General features: G+C 41.3%; 1 protein-coding gene across 6 annotated transcripts in view; it reads left to right on the top strand.

The window, feature by feature from the left end:
- sh3bp2 (SH3-domain binding protein 2) overlaps positions 1-14,683 on the top strand; it is a 32,454-nt gene extending 17,771 nt beyond the window's left edge. For 2 of the 6 annotated variants that reach the window (XM_085463142.1, XM_085463139.1), the window contains exons 2-13: positions 8,732-8,871; positions 8,985-9,087; positions 9,962-10,079; positions 10,288-10,355; positions 10,801-10,886; positions 10,982-11,059; positions 11,164-11,836; positions 12,023-12,131; positions 12,704-12,759; positions 13,035-13,110; positions 13,464-13,523; positions 13,629-14,683. In XM_085463142.1, the coding sequence (XP_085319268.1) occupies positions 8,736-8,871; positions 8,985-9,087; positions 9,962-10,079; positions 10,288-10,355; positions 10,801-10,886; positions 10,982-11,059; positions 11,164-11,836; positions 12,023-12,131; positions 12,704-12,759; positions 13,035-13,110; positions 13,464-13,523; positions 13,629-13,760 (1,695 nt within the window). In that variant the 5' untranslated portion in view covers positions 8,732-8,735 and the 3' untranslated portion in view covers positions 13,761-14,683. Of the gene's footprint in view, positions 1-7,239; positions 7,494-8,731; positions 8,872-8,984; positions 9,088-9,961; positions 10,080-10,287; positions 10,356-10,800; positions 10,887-10,981; positions 11,060-11,163; positions 11,837-12,022; positions 12,132-12,703; positions 12,760-13,034; positions 13,111-13,463; positions 13,524-13,628 lie in introns of those variants that run through there. The other 4 variants (XM_085463145.1, XM_085463144.1, XM_085463140.1 and 1 more) reach the window with 4 other exon arrangements.
- Positions 14,684-15,049: the final 366 nt, after the last annotated feature.

The following is a 15,049-nucleotide window of genomic DNA, read 5'->3' as shown; positions in this document are numbered from 1 at the left end:
TTACCATGTTGAGACAACAAAGTCACTTTGTGTGGGGCTGGTTGAAGACCCAGCCCATCTCTTTAAATCAACCATTTCAAAATATCATTGCACACTTTTGCAATAATTTTGACTGTACCCAATCTACAGCAGCTCTTTCCCCTGTTAACACTAGTAGACATATCAGCTGAACAGCTAAAGATCTTAATGACTGGTTCTTTAATCCATTTTTAACTTCTTTCAACTGTACATACATTGGCTAACTTAATGATTGTAGTTTTTTCTTAAAATAAAAGCTTTAAAAAAAAAAGAAAAAAGAAAAAGGCCCCTAGAATCGGTGGTTGCTCAGCATCTGGGCCATAAACCTGATGAAAGATCACACATGTCAAAAAGAAGAAACCCATCTTTTATTGAAGTTACAGATATATCCAGATTAAGGCTGGTTAGGGCTATTTCCTGGAAGTAACACATGATGGTGTTTATAAAAAGTATTCTCAACTCTAAGAAGGTATCCGTGGGAAAAAGCAGCAAGCAAATTTATAAGATCTGTGCCGTTAACACTTTAGCTGTGTTAATCATTATCACCTGGACAGCTTCACAGAAGTGAGTAAAAGAACACTGATGACTTGAGGTAAACCCAAAGTTTCTATTCATGTGTTCACACCTGCAAAAAGTGAAGCTGAACTAATGGAGGAACCATTGTGGTCGGTCATAGGGGAGGTGCAGTTCACTGCAGACATCAAACACAGCACAATGACACCGTTTCCTGGATGGGACAATCTGCATTGGCTGCAGCTGTGTCGGCGGTTACCTGTGACCTTTGAGTCAGCCTGAGGTTGTGAGCAGTGAGGGTCTTCGTTATCTGGTCTAAGCACGAAGCACGCACTTTGCGTGGACATTGGTTAGCGGCGTGCTTTTTTTGTTGTAGACACCTGACAGCTGCCGAGATCTGTGACACGTAGACAGTGATGGACTTGTGTATGCGTCTGTGCACATCTTAGTTTGATCTGTGGTCTGTGAATAAAATGATAGCTCACAACAAAAGAACGCAACAGGAAAAACCACACAAGCCTCTCCTCTAGTTGATTTTTGGTTTTTATAGCAGTTGTGTGTGCAGCTCACAAATCCAACTCCTATATTGCTATAAATCGGGGGATTTAGCTGCATTCTTTCCAAAGACCAGCAGGGGGTGACTCCTCTGGTTGTGTAAACAATTGTGGTTGTATAGAAGTCTATGAGAGAACGACAATTTTTCTCATCTGATCTATGACTGTCAACTCCTGATAGGTTTACGGCTTCTGTAGAGAATTAAATTTCTAATGTATTACTATATCATGCGGCATTTTGAAATATGGTCACCATTACAGTCAAACAGATAATAAACAGGATATAATTACTCATATGATACTGATATGTTGCTACTATCTGCATGTGCAGTGTATCTAGGAATGGCTTTTTTCGATATCTTTATATAACAAGCCTTGCAACACATCAGAAATGTGATTATGATTTTCAATCAAGTTAAACTACTGATTAAAGTCCCACAAGATTAACATTGCGCATTACATTCGTGGAACTTAGAGGTGTTTCTGTAATGGCTAGGGTCCGGTGTACAAAAACATACAGAAACCCAATGAAAACATTAGAGAGGGGAAGTATTCCTTCTCAGGTTTAATTTAAGGCTTTTCACATCCATGCTGGTGGATGAACGAGGCTTTTCAATCATGGAGTACTTTTGGCAGTAAAGGTTTTCTTCCCCTGAGCTGTGCCTTAAAGGTCCCATAATATGAGGATAAGTTAGGTTGAGCACAGAAAGCTTCTTCAATAAAAAGATCATGTTAAAGTCTCTGCATTTGTTTTAATTTATATTGTATCACTATAAGTTACAACTTTAACCCATTTAATTTGAAATCTAATGTCATCCAGTGGAACATACTGTGCTGTATTCTGTTAATTAGAAAGAGTTTGCTTGTATTCCTTTGCAACAGCACTGTTCTATGAGCTCACACAAACAGTTCCTAGGACTTGAATCATCGGGGGATTTCCATTCGAAAACTGAACTAGTTTCAATTTCAATTTGAAAATGAACAGTCAGCCTGCTAACATGAGTCCACACATTACACCATGCAGCCTATAGTGTCTTCATGCCCTCTTCTGAGTTTCTTCAGCTTGCTGGAGAGCGTATCTGAGATGAGGACACGTTGTGTACGACTTGAATCGTTGGCCCGGCATTTCGTTGTCTTTGTCTTTTTCCTGCAGTAGTTTTTTCACAGTCATCTTCTCGGGAAGACAAATTTAGATGCTACGTGAATGATAGCTGGATTCTATTTACTTTTGTCACGATGTCTGCTGATTTCTACTCTTGATTAATTTGCAGGCATTGAACTAAACTTTAACTTCCATCTCAGGTGAAGAGCAAATAGGCACTGGCACACAGTTTAAATGTGGAAGATAATTTTAAACTACCGCTCGGGGCAGACATTGTGTTTGTGTCCAGAGAGGAAATGTGTTTGAATGTGTCTGGTATGTGGGCTGTGAGTCTCTTCCTGAGAAACAGCAGTTCTCTGATTAGCATCTCTTCAGGAACTTTAAAAAAGCAGTAGCTGAGGTGAGCGGGTTTGAAGCTAAATCACACTGCCTTTTTTTTGTTCTTTCAGGATGAACCCACGGCAAGCCCGATTGTATTTGGCAGAAGTTTTGTTTTTTTTTTATGGGGTTTTTTCTGGTCACCGAATTTTGGTCATTAAATAAGTCATGCAAGAACCACATGATGGGAGAAGCAAATGTGATATCAGCATCCAGAAAGCCTGTCAGCGTGCTGATGGGGAAACTTTGTGTTTCATTGTTTTACTTGTTAGGAAGTGATCTAATGCGACACTACTAGGGGAAATTCTTTTTTATTTATTTGGACAGGATTTCCTTTCCATGCCGTCTCTGCTCTGCTATATTTAAAGAATGTCTTCATTTGGATGATATTAAATATGATTTTTGAGAGCAAAGTTGAATTATTAGGCTAAGTTGAAGCAACCAAGTCAAGATGTGCTGATGTGGGCCACATTTGGGCCAAATATTCAGTGCTACCTGTGGGATTGTTTGGCTAACTGTGTGCAAACTATGCTACAGTGATGATTGAGTAACTTAGGTAACTTAAGTTTAGGTATCATACGAGGCTTATGGATGTTTGGATGCATGTATGTTTTGGTTTCTTTTTTAAATACAGTTTGACGGCCATGCAGATTATGAGAGTTGAACAAAAGACACAACAAAACATGAGTTCAAGGAGAGAACTGCAGAAGAAACCAGTGGGGGTTTGGAGGGTTCGCTAATTCCCACAAATTCCCACTACTACTTTTGACTCTGATCTTTCTCCAGTGGAAAAAGAATTAACACATTTCCCAGAAAACATAAAGGTGTTGAGTACGCAGTCACATTGCCATCGTGCTGTTTCTGTCGTGAAGATGAGGACTTCATGAAATCCGTATCGGATGATAAGCGGCAGCTGACCTCACTCGGGCTGAGATGAGATGAAGTGCAGAATGTCTGGCGTGCCTGTTCGTTTGTGTCTGTGCTGAGGTCTGTATCAGATAGTTATCAGTAAACATGACATGGGCCCAGGCGAAAAACGAACCACGAGATAGCTTTGGTATGTCCTTTTGAAGTCCCCCACACACACACAGATATGAAGGAGGGCAGACTGAGGTCATAAACAGGCTGAAGTTTCACCCTGTGATGTGTTTGAGGCCTGCATGTGTTATCAGCTAACAGGTTTAACTCCTTCCATCTGTCCGTGCAAATACATTTTGTTCTAGTTCTCAAAGTAGGCTACTTTGGTTGAATTATGACCAGGGTGTGGTGATGTGGAGCGGATCTGCCAGAGCGGGGGAGCTGCTGCAAGTCCTGGCAGACTTTGCCCTAACCACAGCTTCTTCAGTCTAAACTGTTGCAATATTTCTATTCCTCATCTTCATTATCAAGCAATATTGTTTAATTATGTTCGATCATATTCTCACCATTCAGAATATTCAGAGCAGAATAAATACATTTCCTCTAAATCTCTTTGGTATATAAGAGACTGAGGCTGATTTTAAATGATTCAGTTACCTGGTCACTAAAACATCTAACAGAGGAGGAGCTCTTATGCACACCCTAAATGGTGCTACAGATTAGAGCAAATAGTTCACTACATGAGCTGGCATGCTAATCGCTAGCATGTGTGACATATGTAAACATGCTAGCTGTGGTTAGTTGATTCTGACACGACCTACTTCTGTTTTTGTGCTCGCTATTTTGAGTGCAGTCAAACTAACAAGTGTAAGTGCATACAATATCCTATGATAAACCATGCTGTTGTGTTAGTGTTACCCAACACTTGCTAGTTGGCTAACAGCAGGTTAGCCAACTATCAAACAGTATGCTTGAATCAACAGTATGCTTCAAACAATGTCTTGGAAACCACATTGTCATTGGTTGAGTCAAAGGGGCCCAGAATCAGAATCAGAAACTTTATTGTCATTGTCATGAGAACAACGAAATTAAGAATGGTCCCCGATCATTGCATCATCCCTAGCAATATCAAAATATAAATAAAACAATAAAATTCAATAAATAAAATAGATAGAATACTTAAAATACTAATAAGATATAACAGTAAAACATTCACATACATTCCCACACACATGCTTCAGACCGTGCATAGATTAACACAAGAGTGGCGTGATGGACATTTTTTTGTAGTATTCAGATGTGTTATTGCAGTTGGATAACAGCTGTGTTTGAGTCTATTAGTCCTTGCTCTGATTGCCCTGTACCGTCTGCCTGAGGGCAACAGTTCGAACAGGGAGTGGCCAGGATGTGAGGTGTCTTTTATGATGTTTTGGGCCTTTTTAAAACAGTGGGCGTTGTGTAGAACTTCCAGTGTGGGGAGAGGGCAGCCAGTGATCTTTTGGGCGGTGTTAATGATCCCTTGGAGTGCTTTCCTCTGAGCCCCTGTGCAGCTAGTGTACCAGATGCATATGCAGTAAGTTAGAACACTCTCAATGGTGGCTCTGTAGAAGGACACCAGCAGTCTCTGTGTGATGTTATTCCTCCTGAGAATTCTCAGGAAGTACAGTCTCTGTTGGGCCTTTTTCAGCAGCTCGGAGGTGTTCACACTCCAGGAAAGGTTCTCCTCTATATTGACTCCCAGGAAGCGGAAGCTTGCCACCCTTTCTACACAGTCCCCATTTATGAATAGTGGTTGGATCTCTGCCTTTTTCCTTCTGAAGTCTATTATGAGTTCTTTGGTTTTTGAAGTGTTGAGGAGGAGGTTATTGGCCTTACACCATGACGTCAGCTGCTCCACCTCGTCTCTGTACGTAGACTCGTCTCCCTTGGAAATGAGCCCCACCACTGTGGTGTCATCTGCAAATTTCACAAAGATGTTGCTGTGGTGGCGAGGAGTGCAGTCGTGTGTGTAGAGAGAGTAGAGCAGTGGACTGAGCACACAGCCCTGGGGTGAGCCAGTGCTGAGACTCAGGGCTGAGGATGTGTGATGGCCAACTCTGACTCTCTGTCTACGGCCCGAGAGGAAGCTATTGATCCACATGCAGGTGCTGTATGGAAGCCCCAGGTCTTGTAGCTTGGCCACCAGTTTGTGTGGAAGGATGGTGTTAAAAGCTGAGCAGTAATCCACGAAGAGCATCCGCACATAGCTACCATGCTCTTCCAGGTGAGTTAATGCAGCATGGAGTGCTGTGGCTACAGCGTCTTCCGTGGATCGGTTTGCTCTGTAGGCAAACTGGTGTGGATCCAGGCTGCGGGGCAGGGCTGCTGTGATGTGTCTGCGGACCAGCTTCTCAAAGCATTTCATTACCACTGGGGTGAGTGCCACCGGTCTGTAGTCATTCAGGCCGGTGATGTGGGGCTTCTTAGGCAAGGGGACTATGGTGGAGGACTTCAGGCAGAGTGGGACAGTCGCCTGTGCGAGGGATTTGTTGAAGATCCTGGTGAAGATCCCAGCCAGCTGTCCTGCACAATCCCTCAATATTCGACCTGGCACACCATCAGGACCCGCCGCCTTCCTCGGGTTAACAGCCTGCAGCATGCGCCTCACCTCGTGCTCTTCCAGGGTGAGGGTGGTGCTGCTATGGGTGGCGTGTTGCTGCTGTGGCTCCAATACCTCCGGTACCCTGGTCTCAAAGCGGGCAAAGAAGATATTCAGCTCCTCTGCCAGCTCCAGGTCACCGTCCGCAGCTCCGAGATTGATCTTATAGTTGGTTAGGTGCTGGATGCCTTGCCACACCTGCCGGCTGGTATTACTCTTCAAATGGTCCTCGATCCTCCTCCTATAGTCCCCCTTTGCCTCTCTGATGCCTCTCTTCAGGTTGGATCGGGCTGTGGTGTAGTAATCCCTGTTGCCAGACCTGAACGCAATGTTCCTCTCCTTCAGCAGCTGCCTGACCTCCCGGGTCATCCAGGGCTTTTGGTTGGGATAAGCCCGGATCCGTTTGACTGCTGTAACAGTGTCTATGCAGTGTTTTATATAGCAGAGGACACCGTCTGTGAACATTTCCAAGTCCTGATGTTCAAAGATATCCCAGTTAGCCCACGTTCCTGCAACAGTTTATTTTTTTCTAAAAACAGACCTTCAGAAATAAGCAGAGCTTTAAGTCGCTCTTTTTTTATTTTTTATCTCCTGCATGTAATTAAATTTTACTCTAAAGTGTGGGGTGTTTATCCTCATTCATTCATCATCGCCTCACCTAGTTTATTTGAAATACTCTGAAGTCTAAAGCATAACACAAAAACTGACTTTGGCATGAGTCATTTTCAAGGTGTCTTGTTTTTTTAAAGCAGCCCTGCCAGGATCTGCGCTTCAACATCAGTAAATGAATGCATGCCCATTTAATTCTCAAGGTCTTTTTATCTCAGGGAAAGGGGGTGGATTTTGGCACCAACTAAATCCTCCTAAATACTTCATTCCTTGACTTCTTTCCAACTCAGGCTAGCAGATGCTGGTGATAAACTGCAAGTTATACATAAACACTTTAGATCATGAAGTAATGTTTATTTTCACTACCCCCACCCCCCTGTCTCTTTCTATCACACCCACATTTTTATTTTTTTTTTTCACATTACACCTTGAAGACTCAAAAAAGGACACAGGATGTTATGCATTTCCTGTGTGAACTAAATATGTGCCTTTGCCCATGCAAAAATTCAAGGTTCCTGTTACGTAGGTCCACCACCTTAGTCTGAGTGTCTTTATGAGTGAGACAGATAGATATCAGCAGAGGCCGTCAGAGAGAGCTGCAGCAAAAAGCAGAAAATAAGACAGACTTAAAAATTGGATGGCTAAATCGCCCTCAGTTTGGATTTGATGGGACAGTAAATGCCACAGAGGAAAGAAACAAAAGGTTTCTTGTTTCTATTATGGATATCCTGCCAGCTTTAGCTTCTACTATGTTAGCCTCCACAGTCAGCATACTGAGGAAGAACGCTGCCATTCAGATCTTCACCAAGAAGCTCAACAGGAGGTAGGCAACACCTGCATCAGGTGTAAGAGCAGGAATTTGCAGAAGAAAAGTTTTTGAAATTGACGAAAAGATGTTTCATTCTTTTAGTGATCTTTGTCCAGCTGTGGTGAGCTACCCAAGCCAGGCAGCATTTCCTGAGCAGCACAGTGGACACAGCATGGCTATAACTCTCCATCTGCTAGTCCACTGGCATGTGTCCCATTAGCAGTATAGAGTTTCATAGCACATGATATGTTATCTTAGTTAATCCTTCATTTCTGACAGTGTCACAATTTGTTTGTCTTTAGTTTGTGACTTTTGATTCACAACTAATGATTAGAGATTCCTATTCACACCAGACTAGTAGCCGAGCATTACTCATGTTACTATGGAATTTGACTGAGTAATAAATGTAATTTATTTTAGATTAACAGAAATGGAGTGAAATAGTCATTTTGTTTTACTCACTCCCTGTCATGACTGCTTATCGGGCAGTCATTAACTAACCGATTTTTAATTCTACAAAATAAATGCTGTTTTTTTATTGATGATATAAATCATGAAATAATTAATATTTAATAGCTGTTGAGAAATGGTTCTGCTCAGGACTAGTTATTTGGTTTAGGTGTTTCCAGGACGGCTAATCTTTGGGCAAGATACTGAACCCCGAGTTTCCCCTGCTGCCTGCATAAATGTTGGAAAGCACTTAGGCTTGGATAAAAGCTCAGTATGAATGTGTGACTGTGTGAATGAGACTTGTAGTAGAAGCTGCTTTGAGTGCACAGCTGAGTAGAGAGGTGTTTTATGAGTACTAATCTGTTCATCACTTTATAATTCCACTTCTATGAGCGTTCACAGCCCAAAAACAGGCTTCGCCGTTGGATGTTTTGAGTGGCCGGTCTTAAGTCTGAGGTGGTCTTATCGCCATCTCTGCTCCAAATATGTTTCAGGGTATATGGGAGAACAAATAAGTCATGTTTTTGTTTTGTTACGAACTGCTGAGTCCCTTCTAGTTTTCTGTGTGAGAGCTGATGTAGCTCAGAACGTCCTCAAGCTAAAGGGGATAGGAAGCAGGTTTGCTAGCAGAGAGGATGTGGTCCTGCCTCTGTGCTGCCTCCTTGAAGCTACTTGGTTTTTGTTTGTTAGCTTATTTATGCTGGCGTTCATTTCCTTATTCATTTCTGCGATCTTGTGCGACTAGAGAGATTACAGTTTCACCTGACTGACAGAAAAATATTCTGTCCTTTGCTCTGCCGTAGAACCATGTCATCTCCAGAGATGTGCTGGCCGGTGCCAATGCGAGCCATTGGGGCTCAGAACCTCCTCACCATGCCAGGAGGGGTAGCCACTGCAGGATACCTCCACAAGAAGGGAGGCAGCCAATTCAGCCTAATGAAATGTGAGTTGAAAGGCAGACATGAAAGAGCAATATCCACTTACATTCTCATCACTGATACAGCACCTTTTACACCACCATGAAAACATTCTTAATACATATTGCTTGCCTTACAGGGCCACTGAGGTACATCATCATCCACAAGGGCTGCGTGTACTACTTTAAGAGCAGTACCTCTGCTGCACCACAGGGGGCGTTTTCTCTCAATGGCTACAACAGGTCAGTAGAAGACATTTTCCTACATAAATAAACATACTTGTGTGCTTATTCGGGGCTTTATTATTCTGGGTCTCAGCTCCAGCGACGCTCACATCCCACCGGTTTAATTTAAGCTTTATTACAGCATGACATCTATGTAAATGGTAATTGTAGATAATAAGGTTTAATGCAGGAAAAGGTTAAGTACTTGCTTTAAAAATGGGCCTTCAGTACCGAGTACACCTGAAGCTCCAGGAATGTTAGACCTGAGCTCAAGGGTATATAAAGGAGTGTTCTTAAAACTGAAAAGAACAAATATATGTAGATAGCTGGCCAGGCTGCCATCAAGAGAGAGGGAGAGGGAGGGAGTGTTTACAGTAGGCAGCTGTCAGGGCACCTGAAAAAGTCCCCAGGAAGCAACACTTAGCAGATAACAGCTGCCTCACAAAAAGTGTGGCAAACATCCCCATCAAAACATCGCCGTATTTAGATTCCCTCATGTTTGCTGCTTTGTGACATTTGATTGATGAAGGGATGGTGAAGAAGCTCAGGATGTTTCTTCAGGGCTTCCCCACAGAGAGTGATTGCCATCTTGTTGCATTTCCTAGTCTATACAGTATGTGTGAATGGGGCTTTAAGGAGGGAAGAAGGTTGTCTGATCCCAGCCTCAATCAATGCCAGTGATTCAGCAATAATTCAGACTAAAATTATTTACAACAAACTCCTTGATCTCTTTCATACTTATGTATATTACATCCAAATAAGGTTGTATTATATCAATTACAGGGGGCTCATTAGCAGCACCCAGGTGTTCTTTGTTGCTGTTATTGCACATTTCCCATGACATCAAATAATGTGGAGCACTAATATATCTTACATTTGTCCTCTTCTTCAGAGTGATGAGAGCAGCAGAGGAGACAACATCGAGCAATGTTTTTCCTTTCAAGATCGTCCACTTCAGTAAGAAACACAGGACGTGGTTCTTCTCAGCAGCCAGTGAGGATGAGAGGAGGGTAAGAGTACAAAAATTTGACCTCCCTGCCAAGCGATTTATTGAGAACTTAGCATAACTTTAGAGCCTGAGAAGAATTTTTAGTCTTTGCCTTTGTCTCAACTATGGTATTATTTCAGTCTTTATGCTAAAATTGTTTGGGGTTTGTTTTAATTTAAATGCTGCAGTTTCACATTGTCACGTGTTGTATTTTGCTTGATGTCTTACAGAAATGGATGCGATACCTTCGGAAAGAAATAGACCACTATAACGACAGGAAAGAGTCCCACCTACCAAGGTAACCTCAGCGAACTCGGTCATATTTCACCACTCTATAAAAATATAGATTATACATGCATTGTTGTAAGAAAACTACAGACATGGGACAAATAAAGTACTTAGTGCTGTGAAAACCCAAGTACAGCCTTACTGCTTCCATAGGAATTAAGAGGTAATAGCAGCCAGGTGTGGTCAATTAAATGCACAGTTAGCCAATCATCAGCAAGTGTGACCACCTCTATAAAAGCTGAAAGAAAAAAAATAATGGAAAAACGTGTCTAAAAATAATTTTATACCATTTATGCTTCATTAGTCATCTACGTTTTTCAGTGGGACCTTTTCTACCTAATTTAGATTTTTCTTGCTCGCGTACTTTCATTGAAATCTCAGTGAGCCTGCAGTCAATAAAATCCATTTTTTGGCATATTATTTGTTAATTATGTCTCCATCTTTGTTTGTGACAGTGACTCAGATTCAGATGCAGACAGTTTCTATGGCACAATCGAGAGGCCGATGGATGTGAAACATCTTGTTGATACCACCGAAATTAGTAAGACAGCAATAATGAATATCCATGGATAAGATAAAAGCTTATATGGCATTTGTGCATTAATAAATTGTTGCACCTCTTCTTTCTATGTGAAGATTACAGTGATGACGATGATGATGACGATGAGGAGGACTATCTGAAGCCAGACAGTGAATGTTCGCCAACATCTTCAGGTGACCACCTCATATTCTTTCCCTGTACTTATGGCTCCTTAACACAAAGATCTTTACCTGAAACAGGAAGCAATACTGACTCTCTCTATTCATTACCTCGTCAGGTCGACCCACAGGTCCACCGCCCTCTTACCCTCCTCCACCTGTGCCAGTGACATTCCCCCACCATCAAGACTCCAGTCCAGGCCAAAAAAGCCTCCACCCTCCCATCCCATTACAACTGAAAGCCCCTACCTCTCCGCTCCACAGGAAACCTTCACCTTGTCCACCCTCTCCGTGCATAAAGAAGGAGTCTACCAAAGGCCCACCCCCACCTTTACCTTTTGCCCCTCACTTACAGAATCCTTTTCCTTCCACACCTCCACCTATTCCTCCCAATGCAAAGAAACCAGGCAGGTCAACCTCCGTGGGAGTAACAGCAAATGACAAAAGAGACTGGAGGCCTACGCCGTCTGTTTCAGTCCAGTCACCAGCTACTTTGCCCATCTGTGAAAAACTAGACAGGCTAATCCTAAATGGCCCCTGTCCCCCTCACTCTGGCGGGAGCCAGTCACTAGAAAACAGCTACCGCCGTAATAAGCCGAACATGCCGGTTCCACCATGCCCAAACACAAATGTATCTCTCAATCTAATGTCCTCCAGTCACCCTTCACACTCCCCGCTACCTAAACCTGGACTACTCAATAAGCCATCTATACCCAAACCTCCTTTACCTTTAGTAGGAGTCAAGCCATCAACGGCTCCACCCAGGCCCAAGTCGCCAGGAACACCGTTTCAGTAAGTCTGACTTAAACAGTGAAATTCAGGTTGATTTTTATGATCAAAAAATTAATTGAAAGGAAAACATCCACAATCATTCTAAAGCTGTCTTACTGACACTGTTTTGTTGGTTCCTGTATAAAATAGGTATGTAAAGACAACATAAAAGTTTCCCTGCATCACTAAGGCATGTTTTTTCACCAGAAGAACATCTCCAGAGGGCCAGAGCTTCCGTTCCATCAACGACGAAACTGCAGATTTCAGGAGGAAACGAGACTCGACCGCGTACGACTCTGACGAAGACTATGAGAATGTAAGAGAGACTGAAATGATGTGTCAGCTGATAAAAATGCTAAATTACTGTGGAAATACATGCTGCTTTAGATAACCGCTTGTATCATCATGACTGAGCCCAGGGAAATCCCTTTTGTTTTAAAAGTCATTTTATCTGGGCTGCATATTAGTCTTTATGAACTGCCTTCAAAATTCACTAAAGCAAACGAAAAAGAAACAAAAATCACAGCATCAGCTGATTCTGAGGTGCTCAGGTGGGAGGAAGTCATAATCCAATCATAATAATCTCATTTTCTGCTAAAACAACACTATTTTATGCCAATTTTTCAAATCATGAAGTTGAAGCAATTCAATTTTTATTAAACACTGAAACAAGATATTGAAATTTGAGCCATGCTTTGTTACAGGCAGTGCCAGGCCGACATGCTTATGATCTAAATTGTAGTATCTTTATGTGACCTGTGTAGTTATTATAACACACAATTTTGTTCTTTATGTTTCACTGCTGTATATCTGAGCAGAGATCTCAGCCTCGTGAGAGCCTAGTATCAGTAATGAATTGAGTTTAATCAGTTGTTTCTGTATCTGCAGGTCCAGCTGCCAGACTCTGTGTTCATTGATTCGAATGAAACCAGCTTCGTAGAAAAGTACGTATCTCACCTTTAGTTTTTACATTTAGCTGGAAGCTGAAACGGTTCTTCAGTAAACTAAGCAGTGCTGCTTTTTGTTTTTTCTGCCCTGTAGTGGCAAAACAGTGCATTTCTTTCTGCGTGTGTTTTTCTTTCTATGAGCCTCACTTCAGTTTTAACTGAACTACTACTACTTATTTAAGTGCTAAATTTAAAGTGACTTTTAACATGGGGCAGTTGCTTTATGTTTTCCTCTGATAACTCATAACCGGTGATCATTTTTCTGTTTGTAGGTTATTCAAAGAGAGTCCAACTCCTCCACAAGATGGACTGTACGCCATCAGAAAATCAGGAACCAAAACAACAAAGGTAAAAATAAATTTTAAAAAAATAGTTTCCAGTACAGCATAATGGAAATTTGTGTTACTGATAGATACTTAACATTAAGTAACTCTGAAGCTCTGAAAGCTAATGATTATGATTGCCATATATGAAATATCTTTTGTCATTCTGGGCTGAAAAATCTATCTCGCTGCTGTAAAAGGTTTAATAATAATTGTAAACAGTAACAGTCAATATGATCTAATCAATAAATGTGTCCATTTTCTGAATACTTCATTTTTATTTTTTACAGTTTGTGGGTAGACAGTATTATTTTAATAATAATAGAAGAGCTTCTGATATTTAGGCCTAAATAAAATCATTTTTGGTGTGTTATCCAGGTGCTGGTGGTGTGGGACATCAGTATAGGCAAAGCCAGAAACTACAGACTGTTTGAAGAGGTAAGAAACCTGCTGTTGTATTTTAGCTGTATGGTATAAGTGCCTATTATGTTTTGTAAGTAAGTTACAGGTCAGACTAATAAAGCTTCCTGTTGGGTGTTTTAGCAGGGTGACTGTATATTTCTGGAAGCTGATTTGACCTTCCCCAATCTGTCTACACTGATCGAACACTACCACTACCGACCTCTTCCTCACCACGGCTCACTGTGTCTCCAGAAGCCCTACACAAAGACGTGAGCACTTTCACAGGCGGCTTACTGAACTGTAACTGAAACCAGAGGACACCAAAGCAGCTGAAATCAGTGCAGAAGACTGTGCACTGGACTGCACCTTAAACATGGAGAAAACTATACAAACTAGACTCTCACCTTGACAAATCTACACTCAGTGAGATATTTCCATCATGGAAAACTTTCTAAAAAAAAATCTACCAAACTCTCTAAGGGATCAAGCATCTGTAAAAGGAAATCAGAAATCTGCTGCAAATTCCTGATGTTTCATGTAAAGTGAGCAATGGTTGTGATGTGTTTTGGCCACAAAGGGGCGCTGTGACACCAAATGCTAGCATTAAAAAACATTGATGTTTCTGCGTTGGCCTAGCAATGGTCTAACAAACTGCCTAGATTGTCCTCTCCCTCATGCCCTGTGACAGCTGGGATAGGCTCCAGCACTCCAGCGCATAGATAAAGGGAAATGGATGGATGGTTTACAAGTTTTGAAAATGATATAAAGTATAGCTTTAATATTGAGCTTAAATGGATGAGAGCAAGAAGAACTTTAATGATGCCAGCACAGAAGTTGAATAGTATTAAAAAAGTAATTCAGATAATTATTACATATAATTAATTAAGTTTAATTTTACAAATACATTCTTATGATTCTCAGTGACCATCTGTGCTCCTCATACCAACCAGAACACATCATCAGATATACATATTAGTATCGATCTCATAAGGATTAACATAATTTAATTTGTGAGACTAAAAACGATGATGATGGAAACAATTCTTCAGATTTAAATGATATTCAGTCGTTCTTAAAGTTGGTCCAAAAGTAAACATTCAGTTCCTTTAATGCTGATAACTTGATTGGTTTGAATAGATTTCTGACTACCTGGAGGTACTGAGGTGTAAACGTGGATACTGGGACAGGCTTGCTGTCCTTTATCTTCAAAAAGACTCCCATCTGTCCACTTTGTCCCAAATGTGTCGTCCCAACCAGATGCAGCTAACTGATGCTCAAATGTCAAAATCATAGCAAACTATCAGCTTCATCTTTGTGCCATTTGCAGGCAAACTTTTTCCTCTGGGTGCAACGTCCAAAACTAGTGGCTGCGATGTATGCTTATCCGTGAGAACTGAATTAACATTAGAAAAAGTAGAAATGTTTTCTTGTTTCTTCTTTCAGAAATGAAAAACGACATACGACACTGTCGATAAAAAAAAACTCATTTATTTACAAAAACAAACTGATGTAATTGACTTTTTTGTGTATTTGTGTGTTCTGTTTGTACAGCACTATAAAAT

The sequence above is a fragment of the Copadichromis virginalis genome, linkage group LG7 (genome assembly GCF_057382275.1).
Source record: "Copadichromis virginalis isolate Kocher_CV1m ecotype Utaka linkage group LG7, C_Virginalis_male_GT1.1, whole genome shotgun sequence".
Lineage (NCBI taxonomy): Eukaryota > Metazoa > Chordata > Actinopteri > Cichliformes > Cichlidae > Copadichromis > Copadichromis virginalis.
This window is presented reverse-complemented; position numbering and strand designations above follow the sequence as displayed.